This window comes from Cricetulus griseus (assembly GCF_003668045.3).
Source record: "Cricetulus griseus strain 17A/GY chromosome 1 unlocalized genomic scaffold, alternate assembly CriGri-PICRH-1.0 chr1_0, whole genome shotgun sequence".
NCBI classification, from domain to species: Eukaryota; Metazoa; Chordata; class Mammalia; order Rodentia; family Cricetidae; genus Cricetulus; species Cricetulus griseus.
The window spans coordinates 235,738,523-235,752,748 of record NW_023276806.1 but is presented as its reverse complement, the minus strand read 5'-3'; the positions used below and the strand labels follow the sequence as shown (position 1 = coordinate 235,752,748).

Sequence of the window (14,226 nt, the reverse complement as noted above, 5' to 3'; positions counted from 1 at the left end):
CCAAGCTTGAGTACCCACTGAGCTGTAGTATAAAGCAGTTTCTATAAAGTTTTATTCCTGTGCTATTTAGTTTTTAATGTTATGTATTCACTAGTAATTTCTTATTTGTCTCTGAATAAAGAGTAAATGGAAACTCATCTTTACATGGGTACAGGTTATTTTTAACAGCATCAAGAGAAGAAGACAAATTTGTCATAAGAGTTGTATAAGGAAAGAGTATTAAATTTGTAGGGGGACTTTAAAAAATATTTAGGAACCAAAACAAATTAAGAAAAGGCTACAATTTTTTTTTTAAAAAACCTCCCATTTTGCTATGTAATTTTTCCATTGAAGAGAAATTTACATAATATACAGCCAAAGTACATAATTTTGTGGTATTCAGTGTATTCACAATATTATGCAACTGCCATGCCTAATATCATGTTTGTTTTGTTTTTTTTAATCATCCTCCCAAAACAGTCATACGAATCCTCTCATTGCATCTATTAATATATCTCCATGGGAGGCTAGTTCATTCATGGCACATTGAGTTTCAACCTTCGGCTAGTATAATAATGCTACTGTAGAAACATCACTGAACTGGTGTTTCTGTCCATAAAATTCTTCATTTCTCCTGAGTTTACACCTAGCAGTAAAACTGCTAAATAATTCTCTATTTAACTTTTTGATATACTGTCAAAATTTTCCAAGTTGCTGGGACATTGATGACATTATTGACATAATATTAGGCTGAAAATTTGCTAGCACTTGTAATCTCTCTCTCTCTCTCTCTCTCTCTCTCTCTCTCTCTCTCTCTCTCTCTCTCTCCCCTTCCTCCCTCTCTTTGAGACAGAGTCCCTCTGTTATGTAGCTTTGGTTGTCCTGGAATTCAATACATAGAACAGGCTGCCCCCAAGTGCTGAGATTAAAGATTTGTGCCACCACACCTGGCCTGTACTTTTCCCCATAACTAAAACCATGCTACTGGGATGAAGTGGTATCTTACTGTAGCTTCGATTTATATAATCTTCTTAATTTTTTTATTTACTTTTATTTATGTGCATTGTTGTACTTCCTTGTCTATCTGTGAACCCACATGCCCTCAGGGGCCAGAAGAGGGCATAGGGACCCTTGGAACTGGAGTTTCAGGCAAGTATGAGCCAGTGGGTGCTGGGAATTGAACCCCAGATACTGGAAAAAACAAGTGCTCTTAACTGCCAAACCATAGTTCTAGCCTCTGATTTACATACATATTTATCAATGATGTTGAGCATTTTTAAAAGATTTTTAATTTTATTTTGTATATGGTGTTCTCCCTGCATGTATATGTCTGCAGGTCAGAAGAGGGAGCCAGATCTCATTACTGAGGAACTCTGGAAGAGCAGCCATTGCTCTTAACCTTTGAGCCATCTCTCCAGCCCGATACTGAACTTTTTTTTTTTTTATATTTTTTATTTTTTTTTGACTATACACGAGTCTTTATTGGCCACAGTTACTTGAGGAGGGTTGAACCGGGAGGAGTGGGTGGCACCAACGCCAGACCGGCCATGCTTCACGGGCTTGTAGAACTCGCTCTAGTTTGATCTCCACATGGTTGAAGGTCTTGCCGTTGTACACCATGCCTGCCCACCATCTCTGGCAGGGTGATCACGTCCCTCAGGTGGGTCTTCACCATCTCGGGCTTCTCCATGGGCAGCGCCTCCTTCTTGGCCTTTCTCAGGTGCTTGAGTAACGAGTGCTGCTTCCGTCACAGGCCGCTGTTAGCCGTAGCCTCTGCTGGGCGTTGTACAGCTGCATCAGCTGCTCATAGGACATGTCCAGCAGCTGGTCCAGGTCCACGCCGCGGTAGGTGAACTTGTGGAAGGTCCGCTTCTTCTGCTCAACTTCAGCCATTTTGGTGGCTTCTAGGAAAACGATACTGAACATTTTATAAGGTTAACTTTTGGTGTCAAGTCTTGAATTCATTGCTAAATACAACATGGTGATAAGTAATGCTCTTTTTATGGTTAACCGGTTGTTGAAGCATCATTTTAGAAGATACTATTTCCTCTCTGAATGTTCTTAGTTTCTTCTTTGAAAATCACTTAACCTAGAATACTAGAGTATATTTCTAGACTCTTAATTCTTTTCCATTGACTTATTAGACTTACTAGCCCTGCTTTAAGTTTTAAAGATCAAGAAGTATTAATTCTTTGTTCTTATTTTGATCATTCTTGGACTCTTGAAATTCCATATGAATTTGAAAAAAATGGCTTTTGGAGTATTGGAGTCTTTTCATTTGCTTAGGTAGAATTTTAGTGTTTCCATTGTCTTTTATTGGTGGGCATTTTAGTCTTATGGTGCTATTCTAAATTGGATTGTTTTCTTAATTTTCTGTATTGTTCATTAGTGGTATAGAAACAACTGATTTTGTGTGTTGACCCTATAGCAACTGTGCTGTGCTTATGAGCTTTGTATGTGTGGTGTGTGTCTGTGCTCTCCAGCATTCATGGGTTATTCTATATATAGTCATGTTAAATGTTAATAAAGACAGTCAGTTCCCTTCCCCTTTTGGATGCCCTTCCTTCTTTTTGCCAATCTGATCTGGCTGGAACTTTCTCTGTTAGGTTGACTATCACTGGTGAAGCGCATTTTTGTTTTGTTTTTATTTGCTTTTTTCTTTCTTCAAAAATGATAATCAAAAGGACTCATACCTATTAGCCATTATAGAGGTTAAAACTGTGAAGTGACCTGTGAATACTGCCACTTGCTCTTCCTCCTGAGAGTCCCTGCCTGTTATTTTGGTTGTCTATGTTGCTCAAAACTCTCCAGTAACTCTTTAGAATCAGTACTCTTTCTAGCAGAGCAAACACTGAAGGAGTTGTGAGAAGACGAATCCTATCAGGAAGTGATGAGCTATTTAAGTGTGATTGTCAACTTTGTACTCAGCAACATGGGACTATGAGCAAAAACTAGGATGCAGAAAGTTGAAGACAAACATACAGAAGTGTACAAGCTCATGTCCTGTCCAGAAGAAACTTGCTTCTCTGAAAAGGAAATAGAAGAAACTATGTTTTGAAACAGTATAGTGGGTAAGACTAGGTACTAGAATAAGACTGCCCATATTCAAAACCTGGCTCTCCTGCTCACTAATAACATAACCTTAGATAATTTCTGTAAACCTTGGCATTTTGCCCACAGACCAGGGAGGAAGATAGCATCAAAGTCATTAATATATCAAGTTAAACATTTGCTTTTGAAGGCATTTTGATCAAGTCAGAAAAAGTTCAGTGAAGCAAGTTGTGTAAACACTGATGTGTGCAGCAGGACTAGTAAGAACCCAGAGACAAATATTGGGGTTCAAGCCGAAGATCAGAAAAGCAAAGCAGCCAGCCACTAACTCTTAGCTCTACCATGGCTGGGGTGATCCTGTCCTCAGTGTGGCTGGAGACTGAATGCTGAATGAGACCCTGAGCTTCTGTCTTATATACCTCTCTAGTGCTTCGATTAAAGGCATGTACCACTGCAACCCAGCCTCTATGGCTAACTAGTGTGGCTGCTGGGATTAAAGTTGTGTACTACCACTGCCTGGCCTCTATGACTGTGGCTAGATTTGCATTCTGATCTTCAGGCAAGCTTTATTATATCATAAACAATATATCATCACAGATGTCTTTATGTTTACAAATAAAGAGATGGGCCAGGTGGTGGTGGCACATGCCTTTAATTCCAGCATTTGAGAGGCAAAGGCAGTTGGAACTCTGAGTTTGAGGCCAGCCTGGTCTACAGAACTGGTTCCAGGACAGCTAGGGCTTTTTGTTACACAGAGAAACCCTGTCTCAAAAAACCAGAGAGAGAGAGAGAGAGAGAGAGAGAGAGAGAGAGAGAGAGAGAGAGAGGTGGTTTTATAATGTATTCAGTTAGTCATTGAATTTCTTTTTCAGATAGTATTTTTCTTATGTTTAAAAACTATTTGTATGCATATATGTTTATGCAACACCTACAAGCCTAGGTTCCAGGAGGCCAGAATAAGGGTATCAGATTACCTGGAGCTGAGGTGTAGATGACTGTGAGCCATCTTATGAATACTAGGACTCAAACCCAGGTCCTCTGAAAAAACAGCAAGTGCTTTTAACTGCTAAGCCATCTCACCAGACCTCTTTTTTTTTTTCTTTTATTTTTCTGTTGTTTGTTTTTCCATAGAGTATAATGGAGGATGACCTTGAATTTAGGAGTCTCCTTCCTCTACCTCCTGAGGGCTGAGATGACCGGTGTGGGCCACCCACTCTTCTGGTTTACTCAAATGGTGTTTTTATCATCAGGTTTTGATTGAAGTAAGGAAATAGTTATTTAAAGGACTTATTGCTTTATATCTGCACTCATTCAGATGTGTCACTTCTATAGACAATGGATTATTAATGTCTACCTGTCAGAAAAAAAAAAAACAGGAAATGGAGAATGTGGTGACATTTTATGATCTAACAAATAAAGCTTGCCTGAAGAAGAGAGTGCAAAGCTAGTCAGACAGTGGTGGCACACACCTTTAATCCCAGCAGAGGCAGATGGATCTCTGTGAGTTCAAGGCCACACTGAGCTACACAAAATTGATCCAGTCTAAAAGAGATATAGGGTTTGCACAAGGTGATCCCAACACTTGGGATCCCACACCTTTAATCCCAGCATGTGGGAGGTGGAGATACAGTGATATGGACATCGAGAATTTAAGGTAGGAGGAGACAAGAGCTCACTGCAGTCTGAAGAACAGTACAACCTAAGCAGTCTAGGCAGAAGGCAGTCTGAGGAACAGTGCAGCTGAGGAGCAGTACAATCTAAGGATGCAATCTGAGGATAGGCTTGCCCCTTCGGTCTGAGCATTGGTAGAGGTGAGAGCTCTCTAGTGGCTGCCCACTTTGCTTCTCTGATCTTCAGCATTAACGCCAATATCTGACCTTAGGTTTTTATTATTAAGAACAATTAGAATTCATGTTATAGAAACAATTACTGATGATTTTCCTTATTTAGCTCTCTGATGTACTGATCCAGAAAGTAGATAAGTCTTCCCGTGCTGAGTCTGGTTTTATTGCCAGTCCATTCAGTGAAGAAAGGCCCATTAAGTCACATGCTGTTTAGATAACTGATTTACTTTTTTTTTAACAATTGAATTTCATCGTGCATTTTAATGATGTCATGATATTTACAAACATGTTCTGACAGTTATATGTAAAGACTCTTTAAGAGGAACAGAACTGAGATTACCCCAAAATTGATTGACTCAATCTAGTAACACTAGTGTTGAATAAGATGCCAGTTACTATTCTGGATGGGTCTTCAGAAACAGGACCTTCAGGGTTGTAGTCAATGAACAGTGTACTGTTTTGTCACAAGATGGTATCTGCTAAGCTGCCTTCAAGATATGCTGTGTCTCATATTTTCCCCAGCAGTCCTTTGACAGTACCCTGTTTCCCTATAGCCGGCTTAATTTTTATGAATAACCTTTTCAAGATGACAGCTTTGTTAGAACATATGTTCAGAGAAGATGTGTCTATCTTATTCATTACTAATAGCCCAGGAATCCTAATAATGGCTAGCACCTAGCCAGCATGTAGTATGTTTTTATATAATGGAAGTTTCTGAAATTAACTGTTTTGGTTACTATGAGTCAACACTTACATTTTAAAATATAAGGCTAAAACCCAAAGTTGTCTCCTCACAATCAGAAAATGTCTTTTTTTCTTTTTCTTTTAAGTAAGGTCTCATGTAGTCCAGGCTGGACTCAAACTTACTACACAGCTGAGAATGTCCTTAATCTTGTAATCCTTCTACCTCCCCCTTCCCAGTGCTGGGACTGAAGGCATGTGCCACCATATCCTGCTGGGGGACGTCCTTCTGTGTATATGTTTGTCTTATTGGTTGATAAATAAAGCACTGTTGGCCAATAGGAAAGTAAGATAGGCGGGACTAGGAGAGAAGGAGGATTCTGGGAAATGTAGGAAAGAGTCAGAGTTGCCATGTGAGCCCGGGAAGACAGGACACTTGCCGCTGGCGTCCTCAATAAGATGTTTATAAAATATATAGTTTAATAGTTATAGTTGATAATTAAGACTGAGCTAGCAGATAAGAAATCCTAGTCATTGGCCAGCAGCATTGTACCTAATATAAGTCTCTGTGTATTATTTGGGGGGCCTAACGTGGCAGGCAGAACTCGGGTGGCTGGTGTAAAGACTTATCGTTACAATATTGTGCTGTGGAATATTAATTTAAGATGTGTTACATTTGTTTATACAGTGGTATATTTGTTTAATGATTCAAAGACATGTTACATTTGATTAAACAAAATTAACCTGAGGTCAGGAGTCAGCAACTAGCTGGCAAGCAGTGGTAAGGAGGAACCACGTATTCATAAGTTGGGACTGAGCAGGGGACGTCCCCCTCCCCCCCCAGAGCCTGAGCTAGGAGAAAAGGTTAGCTACTTGCTATTCAGCCTCTTTGAATGAGCAGAATTTCACCTCAACCTCTGAATCCTGAGTTCTATAGAGGGATAGAGATCTAGATAGAGTTCCTTTAGCTGGTGCCTGAGGGAAGAGAATTCCAGCCTGGCTGCAGCCAGTGTGACAGCATAGCTGCTAGTAGCTGTGGAGATGCAACTGCCGATTAGGACAGTGGTTGCTTAAGGGGCAGCCCTTGAATTTAATGAAAAACAACAGTATCCAGTTTATGTAGAACTGGGGCTGGAACCCAGGCCTCTGCATGCTGTCAGGTGTCTATCAACCGAGTCACATGCCGGATCTCTCTGTGTCTTTTAAAGTGAACTTTTTCATTCTAAAAAAAAAAAAAAAAAAAAAAAATACTTAAGGAAATATACCATGGTCTTAATGATAGAACTGTGTGTTTGAATGGTGTTCAAATTCTGCTTTGGCTTGTTGTATATCTTGAACTTGAGTTAGAAAAATGGAGCTAACATTACTTTTAAGGTTTTTTTTTTTTTTTTTTTTTTTTAAACAGCAAAATTAAAATATACTTAAGGATGGGTTCTCCTTTTCCTTTTTTTTTTTTTTGTGGTAAGAGACTTTTTTCCCTTTTCCTTTTTAATGCAAAATGTGTAGCTTCCCTTCCAATAAGCTCATTTTGTTATCTGGTTCTCTCTATGAATCAGGATTGTGGCTATCTGTGCATTAGGGGACAGAACTCTTACTGAATATAGTGAACCTTCCTAAATAAAAGTCCTGTAGCCAAACATTTTGTTTTGTTTTGTTTTGTTTTTGTTTTTTGAGACAGGGTTTCTCTGTGTAGCTTTGGAGCCTATCCTGGCACTCGCTCTGGAGACCAGGCTGGTCTCGAACTTACAGAGATCCGCCTGCCTCTGCCTCCTGAGTGCTGGGATTAACATTTTAAGCAGCAATAACAACATCCACTGAGACAAGCTGAGCGGAAATAACTTTTATTGCTTGTTAGCCAGGTTTACTCAGGCACCTGAGACTTTGTACAACCTGTGCTTTTGTACACTGGATGGAAATAGTAACTGTAACGATAGGGTTGCAGTTGGTGGGAAGTGGAAATCGTAACTGTAACTAATGGATGCAGTTGTTGGGAACTGGGGACCACCCGAGTTCTCCGGAATGCATGCCGATCCTCAGTGACTGTTGCAGGGGATCACAAAGGAGATCTTTGGTCCAAAGAAGACATCTCTGAAAGAAAGAACACAGTTAACACAGCTGAAAACTAAAGCAGACTTTAGTCTTTTCTGGGTTGAAAATGTAAGGTGTTTTCCAGAGTTTCAGGTACGACTATTCATTGCAGGCAAATCAGATACAAAAAGATGTGTAGAAGGACTTTCCTCAGGAGTCACAAAGACCAAAAGGTAACTGTTTTCTCTCACCCACTCACCATTGATGTTATATTATTATTTGTCTATAAATAAAAGGAAAGCATAGATCATTTCAAAACCTTATACAAGAGTTCACTTTGATGTGATGGGTTATGCAGTTTAAATTTGGGGTAAGAGACAGGTCAGTAGATATTTCTTAAAAAACATTAAAGTTTAAAATACTTATATTTATTTAAAACATTCAATTTTATTAAATTCATATATATATGTTATTTTTATTATATTTAATCTAAATATCTCAGCTTCCTAGGTTTTGTGCATATAAAAGTGTTCTAAAAGCTATTCTTATTGTTTTGGGTAGAAAAGCTGGTATAAGGGACTATGAAAAAAGTGCATGGAATAGTATTAAATTATATGTACAGAGTGGTATGATTCTGACTTAATAGACATACACTTTGCAAAGTGATTCTGTTGCTACTGGAAAAAAAGCTCAAAGTTGAGGAGAAATGGTTTCAGTATATTTACACTTCTGTTTCAATGTGTTAATAGTCTTAATCACAAAGTTATATCAGAAAACAAATATACGCTCACCGCAGTAAATTGGCTTAATAATCCAATAATAAAAAATTAATATTAATTGGCATTTAATTTCTACAGTTTAGAAATGTGTTTCATGGGGTTAATTAACACACATTCAATTTTTTAAAAGATTTATTTATGTGTTATATATACAGTGTTCTGCCTGCATTTCTGAAGAGGGCACCAGATCTCATTATAGATGGTTATGAGCCACCATGTGGGTGTTGGGATTTGAACTCAGGACTGGAAGAGCAGCCAGTGCTCTTAACCTCAAAGCCATCTCTCCAGCCCCCAACACATATTCTTGCATCATGTAATACTGTGCTTCTGGAATGTCATTGTGCTTGAGAACTACCTGAGGGCTTGATGAACTCTGCTGGCAGCCCCTGCACAGCTGATTCAGCTGGTCCCCACTGGGGTCCCAGGGCAGGCAGGCACTGAACAGGCACTGCTTTGGAGACCTCACTTTGGAGACCAACTGGGTCTGTACCAGGTTTTTGTCTCCACAGTGACGTTAGCTAGTTATGTGAGGTATCGCCCATCATCTGCCTTCCCTTAGGAAGAGATTTATATTTGCCTCTTCTACCTTATAGTTTGCTTAGAAGGATGAAAATATGATGTCAGATGTTGAAAGCAATTTGAAACAGTATTAAATGTCCAAGAACATAGTATTTGAAATAATCCTTATTCAGAGGAAAATATCTTAAAATCTAAAGAGCTAAAGTTTCATTTAGTCTCCCATTGTTTTTTTTTAACTTAACAAACACAATTTTCCAAAATGTAAATTGTTTTAAACGTATTTAATTTCCAATTAACTTATATATGGAGCTGGAAGATTCTCCCATGGCCCCTAACAACATTTCCTGTTCTAGCTACTTACTTGATGCTGTTCATTAACTCGTTTAATCTAAGAAATATTTATCAGTTTTCAAATTAGTTACAATGTCAACTCAGAGGTTCATTTATATTACCAACAGATGTTTGTTGTTGTTGTAAGAATTGAACTTAGAATTTATCAGGTTAAGGTATTATTTTTCACATTTTTATTTAGGCTTTGTTTTGTGACAGTCTCCCTGCATAGCCCAGGCTAGTCTCCAACTCCGACCTTCTTGCCTGTGCAACTCTACCAAAGTTATTCAACAAGAACACCACACACTTGGATGGTTCTGAAAACAGCTGGGATTTGAGTTTACTTCAGAGAGTAGTGAATCCCAGCAAACCCACCTGAAGCTGCTCTAAGCCAGGTCTGGTGCCTCATGCTGTGAAGCCAGCAGTTAGGAGGCAGAGGGAGGAGGATTGCAATAAGTGTTCAATCAAAGTCTCAAGGTCAGCCTGGTCTATATAACAAGTTCCAGCCAGCTTGGGCTATAGTTGAGATCTTGCCTAAACAAACAAACAGACAACAACAACACAAAAGAAGAGGAAGATGGTAACTGAACCATGAGTCTATTGAGTGGATGAAATGTATTTATTAATACCTATGGAGGATTTATTACTGCCATTGGCATATAATAAACCTTCATGGAATGTTACATTTCTACAACATTCAAAAACTGAAATAATGTGTTTCCGGGTTGTTATTATAATCAGGATAAAACAAAACAATTGAAACAACCCTATAAATAAATATGAATAACACTAAATATATTAAAGTTGGCCATACTGTGTTATATACATTTGTGTAGATTTCCAAAGTCCTTGTTTTAAAGATATGTGTAGAGAAATCATTGGGCAACTTATTTTCATACCAGTGCTGCAAGGTGGAGATACCTATTTATAAATTAAATCATTTGGAAACAAATAACACAATAAAAGGTGATCTTTTAAGAGGCTTTTTCTACAAAAATAGCAATACACTTTGAAATGTCATGTCCTTACTTTGGGCAACAGAGCAATTCGCTGAAATTGCAGTAACAGATCATCTCACATCCTTTCCCATCCCAGAAATGATGCTGGATGTTTGTGTCAATCGGTGTCAGGTCTGCTCTGCCTTCTGGAAGGTTGTGACAGTTACGATCTTTTAGCATCTTTCTGTAGCAAGAAAGGCGACTTGAAGGCATGGCTTGGACTCCTAGCAGCAAAGTTAGCCCGAGGGTGACAAGCACCACAAATTTCATCATGGCTTTTGTTCCTGAGATGGAATAACAAACAAAATAGGTCAGCATTCGTTTCTTAAAAGGTAGGCTTCATCTGAACAAAGTTTTGCAGCATGAGGGGAGTTACTCTTTACCATGCTCTTTGTATTTCTCACAGTGTAACTTTCTGACCATTTATATTTTCTCCTCATTTTTTAAGACAGGGTTTCTCTGTGTAACAGAGTCCTGGCTGTCCTGGAACTCACTCTGTAACCAGGCTGGCCTCAAACTCACAGAGATCCGCCTGCATCTGCCTCCCAAGTGCTGGGATTAAAGGTATGCGCCACCACACTGGGCTCATTTACATTTTTTATTTGAAATACTTGTCTTAAAAATTCAAATGTCTGGACACCACTTAAAGAAATAGAGAGGGTCAGGAATGTGGCTCAACTGGTAAAGACACTAGGCACACAAGCCTGAGGACCTGAGGTCAACCCTTGGGGGCCATGTAAAAAGCCACAGATGCCAGCATGCAACCGCCATTCCAGCATTCCTTTGATGAGATGGAAGGGAGAGACAGGCAAATGGCTCAAAAGCCAGGGGCTAGTTAGCCTGGAGCACAGCCTGGCAGCAGGAACAGCAGAGATCTGTGGCAATGTGGGTTGGACAGTGAGAGAACAACTCCTCAAAGAAAACCTCTGGCTCTCTGACTTGTACAGGGTGCCATGGCTCTCTCATTCTCTCTCATTCTCTCTCTCTCTCTCTCTCTCTCTCTCTCTCTCTCTCTCTCTCTCTCTCTCTCTCACACACACACACACACACACACACACACACGGAAAAAATATTGAATGAGAACTGCTAAGGGAGGAGAGACTGAGAGTGAGCATCTACATTTAATAAGGTACCCAAAGCCACATGATTTTTATGTGTTGTAACTCAAGAACAACTACTTTTAGGATAATATAAACTGATAAAAGTTTGTAGAACAGCTAGCATTGCCAAATGAACCTGACGTTTCATATGTTATAGAATCACAACATTGTCAGAGGTTGTGACATCCTGACAGAGACAAATAAACCTTATTTATGCTAATATTCACAGGTACTATTCTGTAAGTATCTATATAGTCCAATTATTTTCAAATATTCTGGAATTTTTCTTTGGGCTTATTCTTGTTACAAACTTTTTATTGTTGTTTTTGAATTTTTTTACTCACATAGACTACTTATCTGCAATTGAAAATGGAGGCTTGAATTCTTTCTTAATCATCTAGCGTGACCATGACCACCTACGATGGGAAACTGCTGAGTGAACACGCTCTGTTGATGTAGTTCTAATATGTCACTTACTGTAAAATAAGTAGTTCTAACATTTCACTTGCTTAGCTTCTACCCACCAGTCTTGGTTTGAACCTTCGTGGCCATACCAAATGAATCTAGTTCCTCAGGAGGTAATTTAATAGTGGTTATACAAGACTAGGATATTCGTCGTGTTTGCAACCAGTCTCCTCTAGGTTCTGTATTAGACCTGGAGGGAGTGGAGCTTATTGGAGTAAAGGAGGAATAACAGCATAGTGTAGAATTCAGAATTAGCATCCATAGCCATGCACATTGTGCTTTGCTAATGTGCTGATACATCTTTTTAACAGAGAAGGAAGGCCGATAAAGGGCACTTCTCTGCACATTGTACTTTAAGGATATTTGGTTTTAACATACAGAGCAATTGGTTCCAATGTGATGTTTTCACACACACTTGCTTTGTACCCTCCTCCTCCTCCCACCCCCTACTTCTATCTCCCCCACTCCTGCACTCTTCCTCCTAAGTCTCCTTTCTGCTTTTATATCAGTTTTTAAAAATCTATTACCTTCTTCTTTTCCCTCTCCTTTCCTTATGACCTCTTTTACCTCTCTACTGGGTCTCACCATCTATAACCATTTACACACACACACACACACACAAACACACACGCACGCACGCACGCACGCACCCACGCACGGGCCTGTATTTGTTTTTCTGAGTCTCGAGCTTTGAAGGAAAACAATATTGCTGAAAAGAAATTAAAATGTGAGATTTCTAATGACTAGATACAGCTTCTGAGCAACTCATCATAGGTAAGAGGAAATTTTGAATAAAGACAACTTTTAAGGTTTGGAGAATACACATATTCATCATATTCCTAAAAGTTTCAGGTTTTATTTCATCTTCTAAATTGAGTTAGTCATATTTGACCTGGCTTGTAATTTTTAAAATTGGGCATACCTAATTCTTCCCTCTAAACATTACTAAAAGAAATGACAAACGTGAGATCTATTTACATAGTCTCTAATTTGATAGAACAAAACATTAGCTCCACAGTATATCACAATCTAATATACACATACATACATATATTTGTAATAACCTTCAAATGGACTTTTCTCAGATCTTAGATTAAAATTCAGACTTATTTTTACCTTTGTTTTTGTTTGGTTTTGTTTTGCGATAAGAGTCTCAGGTAGCCCATGTTGACCACACAGTAAGTATGTGTTTGAACTCCTGATCCTCCTGTCTCCACCACACAAGTGCTGGCATTACTCGTGTGTACCATCATACCTGCAGTATCCACATGGTGAAAGCATCAGTGCTGTGAGATGCTCTCATTCTCAACTGCTTAGATGAGGCCCTTCTTTAATACCCACAAGATGTATATTTTCAAAAACTAAAACACATACTCCCTGACACTTTTGCTTTTCAAGAAGCCTGGAGCCACCGCACTGTAAACCTTTACTATGTGGCAGGAAAAATCTCAGCCATCAATCTTTAAGGAAGTATTTGTGTAGAATTAACAGGCTCCATTCGTCAGGTGAAGATTTTTCTCTACAGCCTTTTTGAAGTGAAACTGACATACAGCAAACTGCAAATACTTTATACAGTTTGTTAAACTTGAGTATGTGTTTTTTTCCCATGCAGCATCACTACAATCAAGACATTAATGATACGATTGCCCTTAAGTTTCCCCACACCCTTTTATAGTCTCTCCTTCCTTGTTGCCTATCCCATCCAGCAGCCACTGATTTGCTTTCTGAAGCCACAGATGATATCCATATTCTAGATTCTTATATAAAACAGTACATGTGAAACCATACAATCTTTTATGTGGGTTATTTCAGTACAGTTGCTTTGAGGTGTAGATGTTTTATTGCTGAATATTCTGTGTCCATTTGGGTCATTTCAGTTTGGGATAGTTATAATAAAATTACTGAGAGCACTTGATCAGGGCATTTTATTACTCTTGGGTAAATATGTACATGTGAAATAGTTAGCTGGGTTGGATGGTGGAGGCCAGAGATCAACCTTGGTGTCATTCCTCAGGAAACACCTAGCTTGGTTCTTTTTTTTTTTTTTTTTAAATTTTACTTTATGTGTATGTTTTGCCTGAATGTGTACCACATGCCTGCCTGTTGGATGCCCTGGAACTGTGTTTATGGAAGGTGGTGAACTCCCACATGGGTGCTGGAAATTGAACCCTTCTTCTCCTCATGAGCACCAAGTGCTCTTAACTGCTGAGACAGCTCTCTAGCCCCCACCTTGGTTCCTGAGACTGGACCTCTCCCTGAGTCTGGGGCGTGGTAGTCAGTTAGGCTGGCTGCCTAGGGAGCTCTGTTCTCCACCTCCCCAGTGGTAATATTACAAGCATGCAAGGCCAAGGGTGGCTTCTTTTCCTCGTGGGCTCTGGGGTTCAAACTCTGTCAAGTCATCATGTTTACATGGCAAACACTTTACCAGCAGAACTAGTGCTCCAGTCCTAGT

General features: G+C 39.2%; 1 protein-coding gene and 1 pseudogene across 1 annotated transcript; both read right to left on the bottom strand.

The window, feature by feature from the left end:
• Nucleotides 1-1,430: 1,430 nt before the first annotated feature.
• On the bottom strand, nucleotides 1,431-1,872 carry LOC100762632 (annotated as a pseudogene).
• A 5,716-nt stretch (nucleotides 1,873-7,588) lies between these two features.
• Scrg1 (stimulator of chondrogenesis 1) lies at nucleotides 7,589-10,482 on the bottom strand. Its single transcript, XM_035451106.1, has 2 exons — nucleotides 10,241-10,482; nucleotides 7,589-7,643 (listed from the first exon to the last, which is right to left on the bottom strand). Exons 1-2 carry the CDS (start codon nucleotides 10,480-10,482, stop codon nucleotides 7,589-7,591), a joined length of 297 nt encoding a protein of 98 aa, XP_035306997.1.
• Nucleotides 10,483-14,226: the final 3,744 nt, after the last annotated feature.

What these genes read in the sequence shown, in the direction of transcription:
- Scrg1 (XM_035451106.1), bottom strand. Translation starts at nt 10,482, where the DNA reads ATGATGAAATTTGTGGTGCTTGTCACCCTCGGGCTAACTTTGCTGCTA. An exon ending in GAATTGCTCTGTTGCCCAAA is followed by an intron (nt 7,644 to 10,240) that starts GTAAGGACATGA and finishes TCTTTCTTTCAG; the next exon opens with AGATGTCTTCTTTGGACCAA.